This window comes from Pan troglodytes, chromosome 9, assembly GCF_028858775.2.
Source record: "Pan troglodytes isolate AG18354 chromosome 9, NHGRI_mPanTro3-v2.0_pri, whole genome shotgun sequence".
In the NCBI taxonomy this organism is placed as follows: Eukaryota; Metazoa; Chordata; class Mammalia; order Primates; family Hominidae; genus Pan; species Pan troglodytes.
The window spans coordinates 65,527,601-65,551,936 of NC_072407.2; the positions used below are offsets into that span (position 1 = coordinate 65,527,601).

Sequence of the window (24,336 nt, forward strand, 5' to 3'; positions counted from 1 at the left end):
GAAGACAAATTGTTCTACCAAAAAGATACACGCACTCACATGTTCATTGAAGCACTATTCACAGTAGCAAAGGCATGGAATAACCTCAATGCCCACCAATGGTAGACTGGAATACTATGTAGCCACAAAAAAGAATGAAATCATGTCTTCTGCAGCAACATGGATGCAGATGGAGGCCATTTTCCTAAGTGAATTAATGTAGGAACAGAAAACCAAACATTACAATGTCCTCAACTTATAAGTGGGAGCTAAATGTTAAGTACACAGGGACATAAAGAAGGGAACAATAGATGCTGGGGACTACAAGAGTTGGCAGGGAGGGAGGGGAAAAGGGTTTGAGAAACTACCAATTGGGTACTATGCTAACTACCTGGGTGATGGGTTCATTCATACCCCTAGCCTCAGCATCATGCAATATATTCATGTAACAAACCTGCACATGCACACCTTGAATCTAAAATAAAAGTTGAAATTAAAAAAAGAGAAATATCTCCTGTATTAACATACAGTGCACCATGAACACAAGTTCTCTCCTATGTACTTTAGCATACTAGAGAGTCTGTATAGTGGCTGGGAGGCAAGAGATCTAATTCTATACATGAAATTCTAGGACTGTGCAGGCCATAGGTAAACGGATGTGAAAGGAACATCCATGAAACAATACATCAGAGTGGGTTAAGATTTTCAGGGGAGGGTTAAAAAAATAAAAAGGAAATTCTGTGTTTTATTATTTTCTGGGAAAGAGGACCTCTCTGTAGACAACTTGGACAATGTGGCATGTGGTGAGGCAGAATTTCAGCTCTTGCCAATTGTCATTTGTTACTGTATTGAAGGTCCTAGCTACTGCCAGAAAGAAAATAAAAAGCAAAAGATAGAAAAATAATTGTTCTACCAAAAACACACATGCACTCACATGTTCTTGCAGATGGCATGATTTTGTAGTGGAAAATTTTAGGGAATCCACAAAATGCTACTAGAACTAATTATCAAGTTGGAAGGATGTAAGCTTAATATAGAAAAAGACAATTACCTTCATATATAGTAGCTATGAATAATTAGAAATTAAAATTATGATGAACAACTTTATGGCCTCAAAAACTAAGTTAATTAGAATAAATTTAATGGAAAAATGCATGACTTTTTTCTATAAACCATAAAATATTGCAAAGGGAATTTAAGAAAATCTAAATTAATGGAGAGTGATATTACATTCACGGCCTATAAAATTCAATATTTTAAAACGGCAATTTTACCAAACTGCTATATAGATTTAATGCAATCCCAATGAAATCCTAAAGAGAATCACCTTTCTGACTCCCAACACCATCGTTGCTTTTCTTTTACATTTACATAAGTGAAGTGGTATCGTGTGCAATCATTTTTGGTTGTTCTTGTGGCAAACAAAATGATTTTGGTATTCATCCATGTTATGGTACAGAGTAAGTTCTTCATTCCTTTTTCTGTATAAAAATCCACTATGTGAATATCCTGTATCTTATTTATTCATTCTATTATTAATGAAATTCTACAGTATTTCTAGTTTGGGGATATCATGAACAGTTGAGTGTGTTATATCCAAAGTATCAATTTGATCATGGCTGTCTCTGCATATGATCAATTAATATTTCCCCCCAGGTTTGTGATAAAGCTCCAAATCCTTAGATTACCTTGCCCCGTCAACTTCAGCTGGTTCTCCACTGTCATCTCCTGCCTGGTACCACTACCTTATCTTGCACCACCCTATGATCCATTAAAATTGGTTTATCTGCATTTTCTCATGGCACTGTCCCAGAGGGCTGGGTTACTGGACTGTTGGAAATCAACCCTCTGACTCTCAACTCTTTTAAGTGTTACTTTTACTGTCATACATTCAGGGTTTCAGGAGAGATACCAGAAGATGTGATGCTGGTGGATGGCAATGGGCACCTCAAGTCCCTCGTCACAATCAGTGGAGACATGGTCGGGCGATGATAATGGTTTCCTGCCATTTCAGAAGACATATGGTAAGTTAGAGGGTACCCCAAACTTCTCATGTCACAGACTGTGACAATATTGTCCTTAGATTACTTACCTTTTGTTGTAAGGTAGAGGTTGTAATACCTCTAAAAAGCTGTTTTTGCAAAGACAAAAAAATCAAGAATCCAGGCATGATTTCTCAGGACACCATCAATGACACCTTGAAATGTACCCTGCAGATTTTAGAAAAATGTCTGCCCCATCACACTTGGAACTATGATCTAATGATCATGCTCCAGGCACAAGCCATCAGCACACAATGTCCAGGAGGGACTGCACATGGTACCCCTTGCTGAGGCTGAATTCCATGTCGTGAAACATGTTCCTTTCTGTTCCCATAGATAACTCTGTTTCATCTTTCTAAACCAAATGTTGTGGCACTTTCTTTCCAAACTCTGTCTTTGGAAAAATTTTAAATTTTTAGTTTTTGTGGGTACATAGTAGGTGTGTATACTTATGGAGTATATGAGAGATTTTGAAACAGGCATACAATGTGTTATAATCACATTAGGGTAAATGGGGCATCCATCACCTCAAGCATTTATCCTTTGTGTTACAAACAATCCAATTATACTCTTTTAGTTATTTTAAAGTGTACAATTAAATTATTACTGACTGCAGTCACCGTGTTGTGTGATCAAATACTAGGTCTTATTCATTCTTTCCATTTTTTTGTGTACCCATTAACCATGCCCACTTTCCCCCTGACACACCCACTACTGCCCTTCCCAGTCTCTGGTAATTATCATTTTACTCTCTATGTCCATGAGTTTAATTGTTTTAGTTTTTAGATCTACAGATAAGTGAGAACATGTGAAGTTTGTCTTTCTTTGCCTGGCTTATTTCACTCAACATAATGATCTACAGTTTCATTCATGTTGTTGCAAATGACAAGATCTCATTCTTTTTTTATGGCTGAATAATACTCTACTTTGTATATGTACCATATTTTCTTTATCCATTCATCTGTGTCAACCTAAGTGTGGACACTTAGGTTGCTTCCAAATCTTGGCTATTGTGAATAGTGCTGCAATAAACATGGAGAGCAGATATCCTTTCCTTTTGATATACTGATTTCCTTTTTGGGTGTGTACCTAGCAGTGGGATTGCTGAATCATATAGTAGCTCTACATTTAACTTTTTGAGGAACCTCCAAATTGTTTTCCATGGGAGTTGTACTAAGTTATATTCCCACCAACAGTTCATGAGGGTTCCCTTTTCTCCACATCCTCACCAGCATTTATTATTGCCTGCCTTTTGGATACAAGCGATTTTAACTGGGGTGAGATGATATCTCACTGTAGTTTTGATTTGCATTTTTTCTGATGACCAATGATGTTGAACACATTTTCATATACCTGTTTGTTTTTTGTGTGTCTTCTTTTGAGAAATGTCTCTTCAGATATTTCACCCATTTAAAAATTAAATTGTTAGATTTTTTTTTTCCTACAGAGTTGTGCACACTCCTTATATATTCTGGTTATTAATCCCTTATCAGATGGGTAACTTGCAAAATTCCTCCCATTCTGTGGGTTGTCTCTTCCCTTTGTTGATTGTTTCCTTTGTTGTACAGAAGTTTTTTGAACTTGATATGATCCAATTTCTCCATTTTTGCATCGTTTGCCTGTGCTTGTTGTGTATTACTGAAGAAATCTTTGCCCAGTCCAATGTCCTGGAGAGTTTACCCAATGTTTTCTTGCATTAGTTTCATAGTTTGAGGTCTTAGATTTAAATTTTTAATTCATTTTGATTTAATTTTTATATATGGCCAAAGATAGGGGTCTAATTTTATTCTTTTGCATGTGGATATCCAGTTTCCCAGCACTGTGTATTAAAGAGACTGTCCTTTTCCCCAATGTATGTTTTTGGCACCTTTGTTGATGATGAGTTCACTGTAGATGTATGGATTTTTTTCTGGATTCTCCATTCTGTTCCATTGGTCTATGCATGTGTTTTTATGCCAGTACATCTTGTTTTGGTTACTATAGCTCTGCAGTATAATTGGAAGTCAGGTAATGTGATTCTTCCAGTTTTGTTCTTTTTGCTCATGATAGCTTTGGCTATTCTGGGTCTTTTGTGGTTTCATATATAGTTTAGAATTGTGTTTTCTACATCTGAGAATAATGTAATTGGTATTTTGATAGAGATTGCATTGAATCTGTGATTGTGTTGGGTAGTATGGACATTTCAACAATATTGATTATTCCAATCCATGGACATGAATATCTTTCCATTTTTGGTGTCCCATTCAATTTATTTCACCAACATTTTAGAGTTTTCATTGTAGGGATCTTTCACTTCTTAGGTTATATTCTAGGTATTTAATTTTATTTGTCACTATTGTAAATGGGGTTACTTTCTTGATTTGTTTTCCAGGTTTTTCACTGTTGGCATATAGAAATGCTACTGATCTTTGTATGTTGATATTTTATCCTGCAACTTTACAGAATTTGGGTATCAATTTGAATAGTTTTTTGGTGGAGGCTTTATGTTTTTCCAAATAGAAGATCATATGGTCTGCAAACAAGGATAATTTGGCTTCTTCCTTTCCAGTTGGGTGCTATTTATATTTTTCTCTTGTCTGATTGCTCTAGTTAGGACTTCCTGTACTATTTTAAATGGCAAGGGTGAATGTGGGCATCCTTGTTGTGTTTCAGATCTTAGAGAAAAGGCTTTCAATTTTTTCCCCATTTCATGTGATACTAGCTATTAGTCTGTCATATATGGCTTTTATTATGTTGAAGTATGTTCCTTCTATACCCAGTTTTTTTTGAGAGTTTTTTTTTTATCATGAAGCAATGTTTAATTTTATCAAATGTTTATTCAGTATTGAGATGATCATCTGGTTTCTGTCCTTCATTCTATTGATATAATGTATCACATCAATTGATTTTTGTATTTTGAACCATCTTTGTATCCCTGGTTCAAAATCCCACTTGGTCATGATGAAAAATCTTTTTAATTTGTTGCTGAATTCAATTTGCTAGTACTTTGTGGAGAATTTTTTCATCAATGTTCTTCAGGCATATTGGCCTGTAGTTTTCTTTTTTTTGAGGTGTCTTTGTCTGGTTTTGGTATCTGTGTAATACTAACCTTGTATTATGAGTTTAATATATTTCCTCTGTTTCTATTTTTTGGAATAGTTTGATTGGGATTCGTATGACTTCTTTAAATGTTTGGTAGAATTCAGCAGTGAAGTCATCAGGTCCCAGGCTTTTCCTTACCTGGAGACTTTTTATTACAGCTTCAATCTCATTACTTGTTATTGGTCTGTTCTGGTTTTGGATTTCTTTAGGGTTCAATCTTGGTAGGTTGTATGTATCTAGGAATTTACCCATTTCTTGTATATTTTCCAATTTATTGGCACATAATTGCTAATAGTAGCCTCTAATGACCCTTTGAATTTCTGTGGTATCAGTTGTAATGTCTCTTTTTTCCATCTCTGATTTTATTTACATAGGATTTCTCTCTTTTTTCTTAGTCTAGCTAAAGGTTTGCCAATTTTGTTTATCTTTCCAGAAAACCAAGTTTTGTTTTGTTGCTGTTTTGCATTCTTTTTTTCATTTTAAATTCCTTTATTATTGCTCTGATCTTTATTTTCTTCTGTTAATTTTTGATTTAATATGCTCTTGCTTTTCTAGTTCTTTAAGATGCATCATTATGTTGTTCGTTTGAAATTTATTTTTTCCTTTTTGATGTAGGCACTTATAGCTCTAAACTTCCCTCTTGGTACCGCTTTTGCTGTATTCCATTGATTTTGGTATATTGCGTTTCCATTATCATTTGTTTCAATATATTTCTCAATTTCCTTCTTAATCTATTCATACCCACTAGTCATTCAGGAGCATACTCTTTAATTTTTATGTATTTGTATAGTTTCCAGAATCTGTCTTGTTGATTTCTGTTATTCCAGTGTGGTCAGAGAAGATACCTGAAATTATTTCAGGTTAAGTCCAATGTTTCTTTGTTGATTTTCTGTCTGGAAGATCTGTTCAATATTGAAAGTGGGGTGTTGAAATCTCCAGCTATTATTATATTGGGGCCTATCTCTCTCTTTGATATGTAATATTTTCTTTATGTATCTGAGTGCACCAATGTTGTGCGTATATATTTAAAATTTTTACATCCTCTTGCTGAATTGACCCCTTTATCATCTCTTTTTACGTTTTTTTGTCTTGTAATCTATTTTGTCTCATATAAGCATAGCTAATCTTGCTCTTTTTTGGTTTTCATTGGCATGGAATATCTTTTTCCATCCCTTTATTTTCAGTCTATGTGTGTATAGATAAGATGCATTTCTTGTAGGCAACAGATCATTGTTTTTGTTTTTACTATTCAGTCTCTCTCTGTCTTTTGATTGCAGAGATTAGTTCATTTACATTCAATAATATTATTGATAAGTAAGGACTTACTCCTGCCATTGTGTTATTTATTTTCTGGTTGTTTTGTGGTCTTCTCTTTCTTCTTTTTTTCCTTCCTGTCTTCCTTTTAGTGAAGGTGATTTTCTCTGGTGATATGTTTTGGTTTCTTGCTTTTTATTTTTTGTGTATCCATTGTATGTTTTTAGATTTGAGGTTACCATGAGGCCTACAATTAATATCTTATAACTCATTATTTTAAACTGATAGTTAATAGAGATTGCATAAACATGAAAAACAAACAGGCAAAAAGAAAACTAATACAACTGCATACTTTACCTCGATCTCTCTGCTTTTTAACCTTTGTTTCTGTTTATATTTTATTGTACTATCTATATCTTGAAAAGTTGTTTTAGGCTGGGGGCGGTGGCTCACGCCTGTAATCCCAGCACTTTGGGAGGCAGAGGTGGGTGGATCTTGAGGTCAGGAGATGGAGACCATCCTGGCTAACACGGTGAAACCCTGTCTCTACTAAAAATACAAAAAATTAGCCAGGCGTGGTGGCGGGCGCCTGTAGTCCCAGCTACTTGGGAGGCTGAGGCAGGAGAATGGCGTGAACCCAGAAGGCGGAGCTTGCAGTGAGCCGAGATTGTGCCACTGCACTCCAGCCTGGGTGACAGAGCAAGACTCCGTCTCAAAATAAATAAATAAATATATAAATAAAAATAAAATAAAATAAAAAAGTTGTTTTAGTTAGTTTATATGCCACAATTACAGTGTCATAACATCCTGTGATTTTCTGTGTATTTACTACTAGCAGGGAGTTTTATACATTCAGATAATTTCTTATGGCTCATTACTGTTCTTTACTTTCAGATTGAATAATTTCCTTTAGCATTTCTTGTAGGACAGGTCTGGTGTTGATGAAACCTCTCAGCCTTTGTTTGTCTGGGAAACTCTTTATTTCTCATTCATATTTGAAGGATATTTTTGCCAAATATAGTATTATAGGGTAAAAGTTTTTTTTCTTCTTCAGCACTTTAAGTATATCATGCCACTCTGTCCTGGCCTGTAAGGTTTGCATGGAAAAGTCTGCTGCCAGACATATTGGGTCTCCATTGGATGTTATTTGTTTCTTTTCTCTTGTGTGTTTAGGATTCTTTATTTATCCTTGACCTAGGGAGTTGGATTATTAATACCTTGAGGTAGTCTTCTTTGGGTTAAATCTGCTTGATATCCTATGATTTTCTTGTACTTGAATATTGATATCTTTCTCTGTATTTGTGAAGTTCTCTCTTAATAGCTCTTTGAATAAACTGTCTACCCTTGTCTCTCTGTCTTCTCGAAGGCCAATAACCCTTGGATTTATCCTTTTGAGATGATTTTCTAGATGTTGTGGGAGTGCTTCCTTCTTTTTAATTCTTTTCACTTTTGTCTCCTCTGACTCTGTGTTTTTAAATAGCCTGTTTTCAAGCTCACTAATTCTTTCTTCTGCTTGATCAATTCTGTTGTTAAGAGATTCTGATGCATTCTTCTATATGTCAATTGCATTTCTTCAACTCCAGAATTTCTGCTTCTTGATTCTTTTTAATTATTTCAATGTGTTTGGTAAATTAATCTAATAGGATTCTGAATTCCTTCTCTGTGTTATCTTGAATTTCTTCATTTTTTCTCAATACCATTATTTCGAATTTTCTATCTGAAAGGTCACATATCTGTCTCTCTAATATTGGTCCCTGGTACCTTATTTAGTTTGTTTAGTGAAGTCATGATTTCCTAGATGGTCTTGATGTTTGTGGATGCTTTTTGGTGCCTGGGCATTTAAACGTTAGATATTCATTGTGGTTTTCACAGTCTGGGCTTTGCTCATACTCGTCCTTCCTGGGTAGACTTTTCAGATATTCAAAGGGGCTTGAGTGTTGTGATCGAAGTTTTTGATCACTGCAACCACATCTGCATTAGGGGGCCTCCAAACATAGTAATGCTGTAGTTCTTGCAGACTGCCTTGGTGGTCTTGGATAAGATCTGGAAAAATTATTTGGACCAGCAGGCAGAGACTCTTGTTTTTTTTCTTTATTTTCTCCCAAACAAATGGAGTCTTTCTCTCTGTTCTGAGCTGCTTGTAGCTAGTGATGGGATGACAAAAACTCCCTGAGGCCACTACCACTAGGACTGTCCTGGGTCAGACCTGAAGACAGCATAGCCCTGGGTCTTGGCCAAGGCCCAAGGTAAGCATTTCCTTGTTACCACCTATATTTGCTAAAGGTCCTAGGGTTCTACAATCAGGAGGTGGTGAAACCAGCCAACCTTGTGTCCTTCCTTTCAGGGTGGCAAGTTCCCCTGGGCCCCAGGCAAATCCAGAGATGCTGTACAGGAGCCAGGGCTTGGAGTTGGAAACCTTATAAATCTACCCATCATTCTATTCTACTGCAGCTAAGCTGCCACCAAAACCACAAGACAAAATCCTTTCCACTCTTCTCTCCCCTTTCCACCAGAAGAGGAATCTGTCTGTGTGTCCAATACCACCACAGGCCCATGTGGAGTACTTCCAGGGTGATTATTAACTTATGGTCCAAGGGCTCTTTGGTCAGCTTGTGGTGAATGCTTCCAGACCTGGGACTCACCCTTTAGGGCAGTGGGCTCACATCTGGCCCAGAGTAGGTCTAGAAATGCTGCCCAAGAGCTAAGACCTAGAATTGGGAACCCCAAAGGCCTACTTGGTGGTCTTCCCCACTGCGGCTGAGCTGGTACCTAAGGTGCAAGACAAAGTCCCCTTTATTCTTCCCTCTCCTTTTCTCAAGCAGAAGGAGTCTCTCCTTGTAGCCACCACAGATGTGAATATGCTGGGCCACACCTGAAGTCAGCATATCTCGGAGTCTCTCCCAAGGTCAATGACATGTATTACCTGGTTACCACTGCTGATTATTTAGGAGCCAAGGGATATTTAGTTAGCAGGTACTATTTCCTGCCAGGACTGGGCCCTTCTCTTTAAGGCAGCAGATTCCCTTCTGGCCCAGGGTGTGTCTAGAAATGTCATCCAGGAGTTAGGTCCTCAAATGAAGGGATCATGACTCTGCCCAGTGCCCTCTCCTACTGTGGCTGAGCTGGTATCCAAGTTGTGAAAAAAAGTCATGTTTACTTTTCCCTCTCCTCTCCTCAAATGGAATGAAGGAGTCTCTTTTGGAGGTGCAAGGTGCATTGTCTATGGTTGGGGAGGGAGTGATGTAAGCACTCCATTAGCCACCCAAGCTGTTTTCTCATTAGATCCTGTGCTCCCCATGTCCACTGGCTCTTAGCCCAGCCCAGCAGTAGAACTTGCCTAGAAGTTGCAGTCCTTGTGGCCTAGACAGTCTTTCAAGTTTGTTTAGGACGAGAGCACTTTAGCCTGTGATGGCAAGGCTTACCAAAACTCATATTCTGGACGCTGGGATGGGTGATTCACCTCTGTGGCTATGGCTGGTCTAAATGCTTCCTTCATGAGTGCTGGCTGAGTTCTGCCCTGTGTTGGCAGCACTGAGTCCCAATGCAAAGTCCCGTAATTGCTGTGCTCTTCCTCCCCCAAGTGCACAGATTCTCTGTGCCACATGGCCAGTGCTGGGGGATGGAGATGGAGTGTTGTCAGCAATTCAAGACTGTCTTTCCTACCCCCTTCAATGAAGTTAAAATCAGGTACTATGATCATTCACTTGATTTTTGGTTCTTATGAAGGTACATTTTTGTGTAGATAGTTTTCAAGTTTGGTATTCCTGTGGGGAGGACAATCAGTGGAAGCTTCTGTTCTGTCATCTTGCTCTGCCTCCCCTGGGATTTATCGAAACCCTATTTTGAAACACCCCCAGGTCAGATGGAGATGAAATTTCTGTGTCTTGTGCACAGCACACACATTTTAAAAAATAGCACTCACCACACTCACCATAATTTTCCTTTTGTGTCTACAAATCCCTGGGGACCAAGGGAGCAACAGGATAGTGTGATTTCCAAAAATATTTCTAGATGAAAAATGTTTCATGAATTGATGAAAATACCCTTGAAGAGAGCTATGCTCCATAGACACTCACCTGTCTGACAAATGGCCATATAGGTTGCCTCCCACCATCATTCCAGCCATGAATAGAAATTTAGCTACTGAATTCAGTGGTTGAGATTCGCATACCAGATCCCACTGGAAGAAAAGGAAACCCTCATATCAATGCTTATAGCCCCTCAGTGTAACCTTATCAAAATGTCTTAAAATAGCCTGCAAGTTTCATTCTATCTTCCTCCATAGCTTCCCTTTTCTGCATTACCCGATATTCACTGTTCAGGTCTCAACTTAAGCACAACTTTCTCTTGGAAGCTATTCCTAAACTTTTAGGTATTATTAGTGCCCAGTTTTATTCCATACTAAATGGTTCTCAACCTTGGCCACACAGTGAAATCATTTGAGAACCTTTAAATATTTTTGGTTGCCTAAATTTCACCCCTAGACTTTCTCATATGATTGTTGTAAGATATAGTCTGGACATGGAGGTTTTCAGTAATTTCCCAGAGGTTTATAATTTTCAACCACAGGCTGAGCATTCTTGACTTAGCAGAATATTTTTTAACACATTATTCATAAATGCTTGCTTAAATTTTGGTTTTACTAAGGATAAAAGCACTATGATAGCAGGGTCACATCTACTTTTGAATTCATTAGACTCATTAAATGTGCAGGTATCTGGCATTCAATAGAGAAGCAATTAATGTTTGCTGAAAGAATGAAGAATAAGCACCTACATGTGACTAAAGGCTGGAAGCACAATCATTTCTTGTGTTATTCTAAACACCCAGGTCATGTACACAAGAGAGGAAAATGAGGCCTCTTACCTTAGTCACAATGGTGGAAGGGAAGGAGCTTTGGTCATAGACCCAGCCATCCACACAGGGCTCTGTATCTGGCTCACTCGTGTTGGGGAAGGTCCCATTCAGATGAATGAGCTCCCACTGGGGATGGACAAAGCAATGACACTTCTCTGGCCTCAGATTTGAGTCGAATGGGATGGAGATTCTCAGGAGGGCATCCTGGCTGAGGGTCCGAGGGTCATTGTCAGGGATAGTGTCATTGTCCAGTATATGAACCCAGCAGCGATGATCAGGTATGAATGCTGCGAAGTTCTCCAGCCGAGTTTGATGGTATACTATGACATTGAACATTATAAGGAAAACCATCTGAAGGATCTGGAATCTCCCCAGGCCTCCAACTTGATCTAGGAGGTCCTGAAAGGCCATTGAGGCTGGACAAGTGATCCCCAAGAGGAGACAAAATGACTGTATCCAGATAAGTTCAAAGAGAAAATATTTCCTTTCCTTAAATCACACTAAGTGTGTGTGTTGATCCTGACCCCACTCTCTTCTTAATGGGCCCTCTCTCCCCTCTGCAGCAAGGTCACGGAAGCAATTTCCTCAAGTAGTTTTGGGGTCAGGTAGCTATCTGTTTTCTTTAGGGTCACATAAGAAATAATTGGCTCAGATACTTCCAACCATTTTCAATGAAATGTGTTTAAACATTAGATATCTACTTATTGATGTCTTTAGTAGCTCCCCAATAGCAGCATTGAACTTTGGTCTCCACATTTTTTTGCAAACAAACTAAAATAAATCTGCTACTTGGTATGCAGTCTTTCCAGAACGTGTAATCTGTGGGACTCAAAGGCAAAGTGCTTTTTCTTTTCTTTGTGAAAAGAACAGAAAGCAAATGTCTTTCTTGTTAAGTACCAATTTTTGATTAAGGGTTAATAAACACAATCTGAGTTGAATTAAAATGAGTAATATGGTGCAAACCTTCCATTTTGTTGACTGATGTTCTGCTTCATGCCAAATCATACCACAAACTCACACTGGAAGTAAATTACTTCAAATGTGGGGAGAGTGGGTAGTGATAAGAACCAGAGGAGTAAGCCAGTGCTAAGCTCATATGGAAGTTTACTTTTACTGGCTTATTGATTCTTTCAGATATTATTTGTGGGGACATTTTATGTGTCAGTATCTTGAATAATGTGTACAACCAGGTTCAAAAATCTTACAGTTCAGTGAGTAAGATGGAGTACATAAACAATTGTAATCTGATATTGTAAATATTATGTGAGACGCACAATGTGCTATGGAAGAATTGCAGACAAAATATAGGAGAAAATTGCACCTTGATTAGGACTAAAATTCTTTAAAATGTATACCTCATTGAGGTATAATTCATTTACCATACAGTTCACCCTTTAAAAAAAATTTTATTTATTTATTTATTTATATTATACTTTAAGTTCTAGGGTACATGTGCACAACGTGCAGATTTGTTACATATGTATACATGTGCCATGTTGGTGTGCTGCACCCATTAACAAGTTATTTACATTAGGTATATCTCCTAATGCTATCCCTCCCCCATCCCCCAACCCCAAGACAGGCCCCGGTGCATGATGTTCCCCTTCCTGTGTCCAAATGTTCTCATTGTTCAATTCCCACCTATGAGTGAGAACATGCGGTGTTTGGTTTTTTTGTCCTTGAGATAGTTGGTTGAGAAGGATGGTTTCCAGCTTCATCCATGTCTCTACAAAGGACATGAATTCATCATTTTTTATGGCTGTATAGTATTCCATGGTGTATATGTGCCACATTTTCTTAATCCAGTCTATCATTGGTGGACATTTGGGTTGGTTCCAAGTCTTTGCTATTGTGAATAGTGCCACAATAAACATACGTGTGCATGTGTCTTTATAGCGGCATGATTTATAATCCTTTGGGTATATACTCAGTAATGGGATGCCTGGGTCAAATGGTATTTCTAGTTCTGGATCCTTGAGGAATCACCACACTGTGTTCCACAATGGTTGAACTAGTTTACAGTCCCACCAACAGTGTAAAAATGTTCCTATTTCTCCACATCCTCTCCAGCACCTGTTGTTTCCTGACTTTTTAATGATTGCCATTCTAACTGGTGTGAGATGGTTTCTCATTGTGGGTTTGATTTGCATTTCTCTGATGGCCAGTGGTGATGAGCATTTTTTCATGTGTCTTTTGGCTGCATAAATGTCTTCTTTTGAGAAGTGTCTGTTCATATACTTTGCCCACTTTTTGATGGGGTTCTTTTTTTCTTGTAAATTTGTTGGAGTTCATTGTAGATTCTGGATATTAGCCCTTTGTCAGATGAGTAGATTGCAAAATTTTGTTGCCATTCTGTAGGTTGCCTGTTCACTCTGATGGTAGTTTCTTTTGCTGTGCACAAGCTCTCTAGTTTAATTATACCCCATTTGTCAATTTTGGCTTTTGTTGTTTTAGACATGAAGTCCTTGCCCATGCCTATGTCCTGAATGGTATTGCCTAGTTTTTCTTCTAGGGTTTTTATGGTTTTAGGTCAAAGATTTAAGTCTTTAATCCATCTTGAATTAATTTTTGTGTAAGGTATAAGGAAGGGATCCAGTTTCAGCTTTCTACATATGGCTAGCCAGTTTTCCCAGCACCATTTATTAAATAGGGAATCCTTTCCCCATTTCTTCTTTTTGTCAGGTTTGTCAAAGATCAGATAGTTGTAGATATGTGGCATTATTTCTGAGGGCTCTGTTCTGTTCCATTGGTCTATATCTCTGTTTTGGTACCAGTACCATGCTGTTTTGGTGACTGTAGCCTTGTAGTATAGTTTGAAGTCAGGTAGCATGATGCTTCCAGCTTTGTTCTTTTGGCTTAGGATTGACTTGGCAATGCGGGCTCTTTTTTTGGTTCCATATGAACTTTAAAGTAGTTTTTTCCAATTGTGTGAAGAAAGTCATTGGTAGCTTGATGGGGATGGCATTGAATCTATAAAAGACCTTGGGCAGTATGGCCATTTTCACGATATTGATTCTTCCTACCCATGAGCATGGAATGTTCTTCCATTTGTTTGTATCCTCTTTGATTTCATTGAACAGTGGTTTGTAGTTCTCCTTGAAGAGGTCCTTCACATCCCTTGTAAGTTGGATTCCTAGGTATTTTATTCTCTTTGAAGCAATTGTGAATGGGAATTCACACATGATTCGGCTCTCTGTTTGTCTGCTATGGGTGTATAAGAATGCTTGTGATTTTTGCACATTGATTTTGTATCCTGAGACTTTGCTGAATTGGTTATCAGCTTAAGGAGATTTTGGGCTGAGACGATGGGGTTTTCTAGATATACAATCATGTCATCTGCAAAGAGGGACAATTTGACTTCCTCTTTTCCTAATTGAATTCCCTTTATTCCCTTCTGCTGCCTGATTGCCCTGGCCAGAACTTCCAACACTATGTTGAATAGGAGTGGTGAGAGAGGGCATCCCTGTCTTGTGCCAGTTTTCAAAGGGTATGCTTCCAGTTTTTGCCCATTCAGTGTGATATTCACAGTGGGTTTGTCATAAATAGCTCTTATTATTTTGAGATTCATCCCATCAATACCTAATTTATTGAGAGTTTTTAGCATGAAGGGTTGTTGAATTTTGTCAAAGGCCTTTTCTGCATCTATTGAGATAATCATGTGGTTTTTGTCTTTGGTTCTGTTTATATGCTGGATTACTTTTATTGATTTGCATATGTTGAGCCAGCCTTGCATCCCAGGGATGAAGCCCACTTGATCATGGTGGATAAGCTTTTTGATGTGCTGCTGGATTCAGTTTGCCAGTATTTTATTGAGGATTTTTGCATCAATGTTCATCAAGGATATTGGTCTAAAATTCTCTTTTTCTGTTGTGTCTCTGCCTGGCTTTGGTATCAGGATGATGCTGGCCTCATAAAATGAGTTAGGGAGGATTCCCTCTTTTTCTATTGATTGGAATACTTTCAGAAGGAATGGTACCAGCTCCTCCTTTTACCTCTGGTAGAATTCGGCTGTGAACCCATCTGGTCCTGAACTTATTTTGGTTGGTTAACTATTAATTATTGCCTCAATTTCAGAGCCTGTTATTGATCTATTCAGAGATTCAACTTCTTCCTGGTTTAGTCTTGGGCAGGTGTATGTGTCGAGGAATTTATCCATGTCTTCTAGATTTTCTAGTTTATTTGCATAGAGGTGTTTATAGTATTGTCTGATGGTAGTTTCTATTTCTGTGGAATTGGTGGTGATATCCCCTTTGTCATTTTTTATTGCATCTACTTGATTTTTCTCTCTTTTGTTCTTTATTAGTCCTGCTAGCTGTCTATCAATTTTGTTGATCTTTTCAAAAACCAGCTCCTGGATTCATTGATTTTTTGAAGGGTTTTTTGTGTCTCTGTTTCCTTCAGTTCTACTCTGATCTTAGTTATTTCTTGCGTTCTGTTGGTTTTGAATGTGTTTGCTCTTGCTTCTCTAGTTCTTTTAATTGTGATGTTAGGGTGTCAATTTTAGATCTTTCCTGCTTTCTCTTGTAGGCATTTAGTGCTATAAATTTCCCTCTACACACTGCTTTGAATGTGTCCCAGAGATTCTGGTATGTTGTGTCTTTGCTCTCATTGGTTTCAAAGAACATCTTTATTTCTGCCTTCATTTCGTTATGTACCCAGTAGTCATTCAGGAGCAGGTTGTTCAGTTTCCATGTAGTTGAGCAGTTTTGAGTGAGTTTCTTAATCCTGAGTTCTAGTTTGATTGCACTGTGGTCTGAGAGACAGTTTGTTATAATTTCTATTCTTTTACATTTGCTGAGGAGAGCTTTACTTCCAACTATGTGGTCAATTTTTGGAATAGGAGTGGTGTGGTGCTGAAAAGAATGTATATTCTGTTGATTTGGGGTGGAGAGTTCTGTAGATGTCTATTAGGTCCGCTTGGTGCAGAGCTGAGTTTAGTTCCTGGATATCCTTGTTAACTTTCTGTCTCATTGATCTGTCTAATGTTGACAGTGGGGTGTTAAAGTCTCCCATTATTATTCTGTGGGAGTCTAAGTGTCTTTGTAGGTCTCTAAGGACTAGCTTTATGAATCTGGGTGCTCCTGTTTTGGGCACATACATATTTAGGATAGTTAGCTCTTCTTGTTGAATTGATCCCTTTACCATTATGTAATGGCCTTCTTTGTCCCTTTTGATCTTTGTTGGTTGAAAGTCTGTTTTATCAGAGACTAGAATTGCAACCCCTGCCTTTTTTTGTTTTCCATTTGCTTGGTAGATCTTCCTCCATCCCTTTATTTTGAGCCTATGTGTGTCTCTGCATGTGAGATGGGTTTCCTGAATACAGCACACTGATGGGTCTTGACTCTTTATCCAATTTGCCAGTCTGTGCCTTTTAATTGGAGCATTTAGCCCATTTACATTTAAGGTTAGTATTGTTATGTGTGAATTTGATCCTGTCATTATGATGTTAGCTGGTTATTTTGCTTGTTAGTTGATGCAGTTTCTTCCTAGCTTTGATGGTCTTTACAATTTGTCATGTTGTTGCAGTGGCTGGTACCGGTTGTTCCTTTCCATGTTTAGTGCTTCCTTCAGGAGCTCTTTTAGGGCATGCCTGGTGGTGACAAAATCTCTCAGCATTTGCTTGTGTGTAAATTATTTCATTTCTCCTTCACTTATGAAGCTTAGTTTGGCTGGATATGAAATTCTGGGTTGAAAATTCTTTTCTTGAAGAATGTCGAATATTGGCCCCCCCTCTCTTCTGGCTTGTAGAGTTTCTGCTGAGTGATCAGCTGTTAGTCTAATGGGCTTCCCTGTGAGTAACCCGACCTTTCTCTCTGGCTGCCCTTAACATTTTTTCCTTCATTTCTTCATTTCAACTTTGGTGAATCTGACAATTATGTGTCTTGGAGTTGCTCTTCTCGAGGAGTATCTTTGTGGCATTCTCTGTATTTCTTGAGTTTGAATGTTGGCCTGCCTTGCTAGATTGGGGAAGTTCTCCTGGATAATATCCTGCAGAGTGTGTTGCAACTTGGTTCCATTCTCCCCGTCACTTTCAGGTACACCAGTTAGACGTAGATTTGTTCTTTTCACATAGTCCCATATTTCTTGGAGGCTTTGTTCATTTGTTTGTATTCTTTTTTTCTCTAAACTTCTCTTCACGCTACATTTCATTCATTTGATCTTCCATCACTCATACCCTTTCTTCCAGTTGATCGCATTGTTTACTGAGACTTGTGCATTTGTCACATAGTTCTTGTGCCATTGTTTTCAGCTTCATCAGGTCCTTTAAGGACTTCTCTGCATTGGTTATTCTAGTTATCCATTCATCTAACTTTTTTTCAAAGTTTTTAACTTCTTTGCCATTGGTTTAAACTTCCTCCTTTAGCTCGGAGTAGTTTGATCTTCTGAAGACTTCCTCTCTCAAGTCATCAAAGTCATTCTCCGTCCAGCTTTGTTCTGTTGCTGGTGAGGAGCTGTGTTCCTTTAGAGGAGGAGAGGTGCTCTGATTTTTAGAGTTTCTGGTTTTTCTGCTCTGTTTTTTCCCCATCTTTGTGGTTTTATCTACTTTTGGTCTTTGATGATGGTGACGTACAGATGGGTTTTTGGTGTGGATGTCCTTTCTGTTTGTTAGTTTTCCTTCTAACAGTCAAGACCCTCAGCTGCAGGTCTGTTGGAGTTTACTGGAGGTCTATCCCAGAGCCTGTTTGCCTGAGTATCAGCAGCGGTGGCTGCAGAACAGCAGATATTGGTGAACTGCAAATGCTGCTGCCTGATCGTTCCTCTGGGAGTTTTGTCTCAGAGGATTACCCAGCTGTGTGAGGTGTCAGTCCACCCCTACTGGGGGGTGCCTCCCAGTTAGGCTACTTGGTGTTCAGGGACCCACTTGAGGAGGCAGTCTGCCCGTTCTCAGATCTCAAGCTGCATGCTGGGAGAACCACTACTCTCTTCAAAGCTGTCAGACAGGGACATTTAAGTCTGCAGAGGTTACTGCTGTCTTTTGTTTGTCTGTGCCCTGCCCCCAGAGGTGGAGCCTACAGAAGCAGGCAGGCCTCCTTGAGATGTGGTGGGCTCCACCCAGTTCGAGCTTCCCAGCAGCTTTGTTTACCTACTCAAGCCTGAGCAATGGCAGGCACCCATCCCCCAGCCTTGCTGCCACCTTGCAGTTTGATCTCAGACTGCTGTGCTAGCAATGAGTGAGGCTCCATGGGCATAGGACCCTCCAAGCCATGTGTGGGATATAATCTCCTGGTGTGCCGTTTGTGAAGCCCATTGGAAAAGCGCAGTATTAGGGTGGGAGTGACCCAATTTTCCAGGTGCCGTCTGTCACCCCTTTCTTTGACTAGAAAAGGGAATTCGCTGACCCCTTGTGCTTCCTGGGTGAGGTGATGCCTCACCCTGCTCATGCACGGTGTGCTGCACCCACTGTCCTGCACCCACTGTCCTGCACCCACTGTCTGGCACTCCCCAGTGAGATGAACCCAGTACCTCAGTTGGAAATGCAGAAATCACCCATCTTCTGCATCGCTGACCCTGGGAGCTGTAGACTGGAGCTGTTTCTATTTGGCCATCTTGGCTCCACCCCCTTCTTCTTTTTATTAACTATATGCATCTCTATTTCTTCACACTTAGCTTACCTAATGCTTTCATCTTCTAACTATCTACTGGTTCCCCTGTCTGGGCTGTGGCTCCCTTGTATCCAGCATAGAACACTGTTCTCCATATCTTCATTTTCAAACAGGCTGAATTCCATGTCATGAAATATCTGTCTTTCAGTTCTCATAGGTAACTTCTATGGTTTCAATGTCTGTTCCAAAACTCATGTTGAAATTTAATTGCTATTGTGATTGTATTAAGAGGTGGTGCAGGAGCAGAAAACCAAATACTGCATGTTCTTACTTGTAAGTCGGAGCTAAACATTGAGCACACATGGACATAAACATGGGAACAATAGACACTGTGGACTACTAGAGGGAGGAAGGAGGGAGGAAAGGTATAGGTTGAAAAAACCCCACTGTTGGGTACTGTGCTCACTACCTGGGTACAATATACCCATAAAAAACCTGCACATGTACCCTCTGTATATAAAATATAAGTTGAAATAAAAAAAGAGACGAGACCTTTAAGTGGTGAATAGGTTCATGTGGATATCGCAGAGGTGGGTTATTGCAGGAGGGGATCCTGATGATAGGATGAAATCCAGCCCCCATTCTCTGTCTTGTGACCTTGCTTGCCCTTCCACCTTCTGCTGTGAGATGATACAGCACAAAGTTACTCATCAGATGCTGATGCCAAACTCTTGGACCTCCCAGCCTCCATAACCACGAACCAAATAAACTTCTATTGTGAATAAATTACCTATTCTGTGACCTTCTGTTATAGCAGCAGAACATGGACTAAGACAGTAACTGTTCTCATATTTCTAAATCACATGTTGTGGCACCAGATTTCCAAACCCTGACCTGTCAGGCTTAATGGAGATGTCATTTCTGTGTCTTGTACACAACACTCAGTGCTGACAGGATAGCCCTCACCACACAGATTGTAGCTCTCCATTTGTGTTTCTAGATCCCTGAAGACCAAGGTAGCCCCAGGACAGTGTGATTTGCAATAAATATTTCTCAATGAATAAATATTTAATCAGTGGATGGAAATACTCACTAGTATAGTGATCTTTGAAACAGAGATGCTCATCTGTCTGATCAATGGCCATATTGGATGCCTTTCACCACCACTCCATGAATAAGAATGTAGCCACTAAATTCAGTGACTGAGATCCACATACCAGGTCCCACTAGAAGAAATAAAAACCAGCATAGTAGAGTTTTATAGCAACTTAAAACCCCTCAGAGGAACCTGATCAAAACTCCTGAACATGACCTGAATGTTTCATTACAGCAGGCCTCTATCTTCCTCTGTAGCCTCCCTTTTCTTTACTATTTGACCTTTATCATTCAGGTCTCAGCTTAAACATAACTTTCTCTAGGAAGCTGCCTCTAAAACTGTAGGTTATATTAACAACCACTTTTGCTCCATACTAAGCGTGGTTCTCAAATTTTGCCATAGAGTGCAATCATTTGTGAACCTTAAAAAATTTAATGATTCGTGATTATCACTGCAGACCTTCTCCTATGACCACTCTGGGTGTACAGTCTGGGCATGGGGGTTTTGATCAACCTCCCAGGTATTTTTAATTGCAACCACAGGCTGAGCCTTACTGATTTGGCATAAAATTTATAACAAAATACGTGAAATACTTGCCTAAACTTTGGTCTTCCTAAGAATGAAAGCACTATGATAGCAGCGTACATGTCTACTTTTGAAATCACTAGACTTATAAAATGCATAGGGGTCTGGTATTTAACAGAGAAGCAATTAATATTTGCTGAAAGAATGAAGAATAAGCACCTACATGTGACAAAATGCTGGTAGCATGTTAATTACTTGTGTTATTTGTAAACACTGTAGTTGTGTATGTAGGAGGAAATTGGGGCCTCTTACCCAGTCACGATGGTGGAGAGGAAGGAGCTTCTGTTGTACACCCTGCTGTCCACACACGGTTCCATGTCTGGTTCATTCATATTGAGGAATGTCCCATTCAGGTGAAGGAGCTGCCACTGGGGATGGATGAAGTGACAACGTTTCTGTGGCCTCAGGTTTGAGTCCAGTGAGATAGAGATTCTCAGGAGGGCATCTTGGCTGAGGATCACAGTCTCTTCATCCAAGACGATGACATTGTCTATGATGTGCACCTAGCAGTGGTGACCAGGATGAAAGCAGTGAAATTCTCCATACAACACGAGGGCAAACTATAAAGGTGGAGATGATAAGGAAAACCATCTGAAGGATCTGAAAGCTCCCCAAGCCACCAACTTGATCCAAGAAGTCCTGAAATACCATTGAGGCTGAAGAGATTATCCCTAAAAGGAGGCAAAATGACTCATTCAGATAAGTTCAAAGAGAAAAAATGTTTCCTTTCCTGAAGTCCCATTGAGTGTATGTTGATCCACTTTCTTTTAATAGGCCCTGCATCACATTTGCAGCAGGACCATGGAAGGTTACACATCTTATTATCATTTGGGGATTAGATAGTTAGCAATTTTTATTAAAGTCAAAGAAAAATATTTTGCTTGGATACTCCAACAGTTGTCAATGAAATCTGTTTAAAGTTCTACTTTGTGAAAATTTATATTATCAGCAGCACCTCACAAAAGCATCAACCTTTGATCTCCACATTTTCTGTAAATACAGTAAAATAAACATGCTATATTGTTAGCAGTCTTTTCCAGAATGTGTAATTTGTGACAATCAAAAGGGATGCACTTTCAGAAATCTTCCTGTGAAAAGTACTGAAAATAAGTGCTTTTCTTGTTCAGTATTGAATTTGGGCTTAAAGAGTTAGTGTGAGCTAATTAGAGCAATTTAAACATGGTACAGTCCTTCCCCTTTAACAGCTCTCTGCTTCAGGTGAAATCACAGCAGAAACTCATTTCAAACATAAGTTTTTCAGAAAGGGCAGAGTCAGGGTAGTGAAGGAGGGCAGAGTAAGCCATGGCAAGCTCATTTTTCTAGGCTTGTTGATTTATTCACACTGCATTTGTGAGAAACTTTTCGGGGCTCGTTCCAGGGATACAATAAGTGCAAGATAAGGTCTTCAAGGTTCTTATAGTGAGTAAGGGATAGGTACTTAAATATTCACACTCTGATATAAAATGTTCACAGTCATGCATCTCAAAACAACAGGAATATGCTCTGAGAAATGCATTATTATGTGATTTTGTTGTGTGAACATCATGGAGTGTACTTACACAAACCTATATGGTGTAGTCTAATGCACACCTAGGCTATATGGTATAGCTTATTGCTCATATCCTGCAAACCTGTACAGTATGTTACTTCACTGAATACTGTAGGCAATTATAATACATTGGTGCTTGTGTACCTAAACGTATCTAAACATAGAAAAGTTAGAGTAAAAATAAAATATAAAAGATAAAAAAATTACACCTTTATAGGGTTTTGCCAAGCATGGATCTTGCAGGACTAGAAGTTGCTCTGGGTGAGTCAGTGTGTGAGTGGTGAGTGAATGTGAAGGCAATTTTGGGGATCTGGAAGTTAGTCATTTTCATTAGAGTCAAAGAAAAATGTTTTTGTTGTGTTAATTCCAACAGATTATAATGAAATCTGTTTCAAGTTTAAATCATAAGATATACCTTATAAACACTGTACACTTGGGCTGCACTAAATATATAAACAAATATTTTCCTTTCTTCAATAATAAATTAACCTAGGCTTACTGTAATTTTGTAACTTTATAAACTTTTTAGTTTTTAAAAAACTTTTGACTCTTTTGTAATAACACTTAAAATATAAACATGTTGCACAGCTGTACAAGATTTTTTTATATCCTTGTTCATTCTATAAGCTTTTCTATTAAGTTTATTTTTTGCTTTTTAAATTTTTTTGTTAAAAATAAAGACCAAACTCTCACATTGGCCTAAGCCTACACAAGGTCATAATCATTAATATCACCATTTTCCATCTTCACATCTTGTCTCACTAGAAGGTCTTCTGGAGCAGTAACATGCATGGGGTTGTCATCTCCTGTGAGAGCAGGGCCTGTCTGTGTAAATGGTACTCCCATCCAACCTGTTATGCAACTAGTAAATTAGCACTTTATCCTTTGACTATTTACTTTTACTCATTCCAAACAAGCCAGCACAAATCTAGTCAATTCTACTAACTTACACAATGAGACCATAAAAAAAAATTTGTAGCATTGACTGACTTGATATGGCTTTAGCTCAAAATGCAGAAACAACATTCATGCTATCTTGTCATGTTTAACTGCAGGCACATGAAAATATTAGTATTTGTCTTGGTTGGGAAAGAAATTCTGAGGCAGAAATGTGTGTGCAAGGGGTTTACTAAGGCATGCTCTTATGTAAGTGCATGATGAAATATGATTGATTGGAGCTAATTGTTGAACCATAATATAGTTGCAAAACAGGCCTGAAGCCATTCCATGGGGAGATGTGAACCTGGAATGGCCCTTCAGAAAAGTCTGGAATTGAGCCACAGAAGGAACCCTGTTTGCTTGCATTGGAGAGGCTAATGACAGAGCCTGGTGGACTTCAACTCTGTCATTATGGATATTTGATTGGTTAGTGCTTCTCTCCTTCTTCCACGGTGTTCCATGTAATACAAAGACCTTCACACCTCATGCCCACTCCACAGGTGCATCCCCATGCCTCTTTTCCAGACCTCTTTCCTTCCTATTATCCAATCTTTCTGTTTATAGGTCCAGTCCATCAAACAAAGTCATCTGGAGCTCCTAGTCTCTGTATTCTTACCTCAGGATTATCTTATTTATACACAAAGTAGATAATCAGTTGTATTACTTGAAGCTCAATGCATTGAGAGGGTTAACAGTCATCAGTGACTATCAAGGCCCCCAGAGGGAAGCATTACTTCACTAAGTTTTACTTTTCCCATATACCAAGTCATTCTATATCTGAACCTAGAAAGGCTATTTTCTTCTGTCACCTGATCACAACAGACACCCAAGCAGCTGAGGGTATGCACTGAGGTGAGGCACAACATTGGTGGGCAACAGGGTCTCTGAACCACCAGACTGTGCAGCTTAAATGGCCTTTGTTAAGTACTGACAATGAACTGAGATTGTAGCCCAGACAAAAAGCTCTCTAAAGATGGTTAAGGATATTACATTCAAACTCTGTCAAACAGAAATGAGGTTTCTAAGAATCTTAATGTCATTACCTCTCAGCAGAATATCATAGTCCATCTATATGAATGGAGATATTTTGGGTGTGGCTTTTGTCTAATGGAGCAGATTCCAGTAAGAGTCACAAGAGACCAAGAAAAAGTTTAGTAGAATTACATGGGCAGAAACACTGCTAGTTGGGACAGAAACTAACAGAGAATGTACAAAATGAAATGGTGCTATTTACCTCCCCCTCCACCCCTGGATTCTACTTTCAGAGAGCAGGTGGAAAAAACCACACACCGAAAACCACATACTAACTTTAATATAAAAGGAAGGATGTCTCTTAGGCAGAACCCAGAGACCAGATGTCAGAACCAACAACTGTATAGAATAACTCATTGGCAGGAGTAGGGTAGCGTC

The 24,336-nt window shown here is 38.9% G+C and overlaps 2 protein-coding genes across 9 annotated transcripts in view; one reads left to right on the forward strand and one right to left on the reverse strand.

Moving 5' to 3' along the window:
* SLC22A25 (solute carrier family 22 member 25) overlaps positions 1 to 24,336 on the reverse strand; it is an 84,662-nt gene that overhangs the window by 59,142 nt on the left and 1,184 nt on the right. The window contains exons 2-6 of one of the 7 annotated variants that reach the window (XM_054662371.2): positions 20,691 to 20,941; positions 19,851 to 19,983; positions 11,223 to 11,533; positions 10,433 to 10,536; positions 1,892 to 1,981 (exon numbers count right to left, since the gene is read on the reverse strand). In XM_054662371.2, the coding sequence (XP_054518346.1) occupies positions 1,892 to 1,981; positions 10,433 to 10,536; positions 11,223 to 11,533; positions 19,851 to 19,902 (557 nt within the window). In that variant the 5' untranslated portion in view covers positions 19,903 to 19,983; positions 20,691 to 20,941. Of the gene's footprint in view, positions 1 to 1,891; positions 1,982 to 10,432; positions 10,537 to 11,222; positions 12,690 to 19,309; positions 19,438 to 19,850; positions 19,984 to 20,690; positions 21,110 to 24,336 lie in introns of those variants that run through there. The other 6 variants (XM_054662370.2, XM_054662372.2, XM_063782987.1 and 3 more) reach the window with 6 other exon arrangements.
* The window catches only part of SLC22A10 (solute carrier family 22 member 10), a 96,351-nt gene that overhangs the window by 595 nt on the left and 71,420 nt on the right, over positions 1 to 24,336 (forward strand). For both annotated transcript variants that reach the window (XM_016921102.2, XM_016921105.3), the window contains exon 2: positions 1,875 to 2,003. The gene's annotated coding sequence lies outside the window, so the exon portion shown is untranslated. The remainder of the gene's footprint in view (positions 1 to 1,874; positions 2,004 to 24,336) is intronic.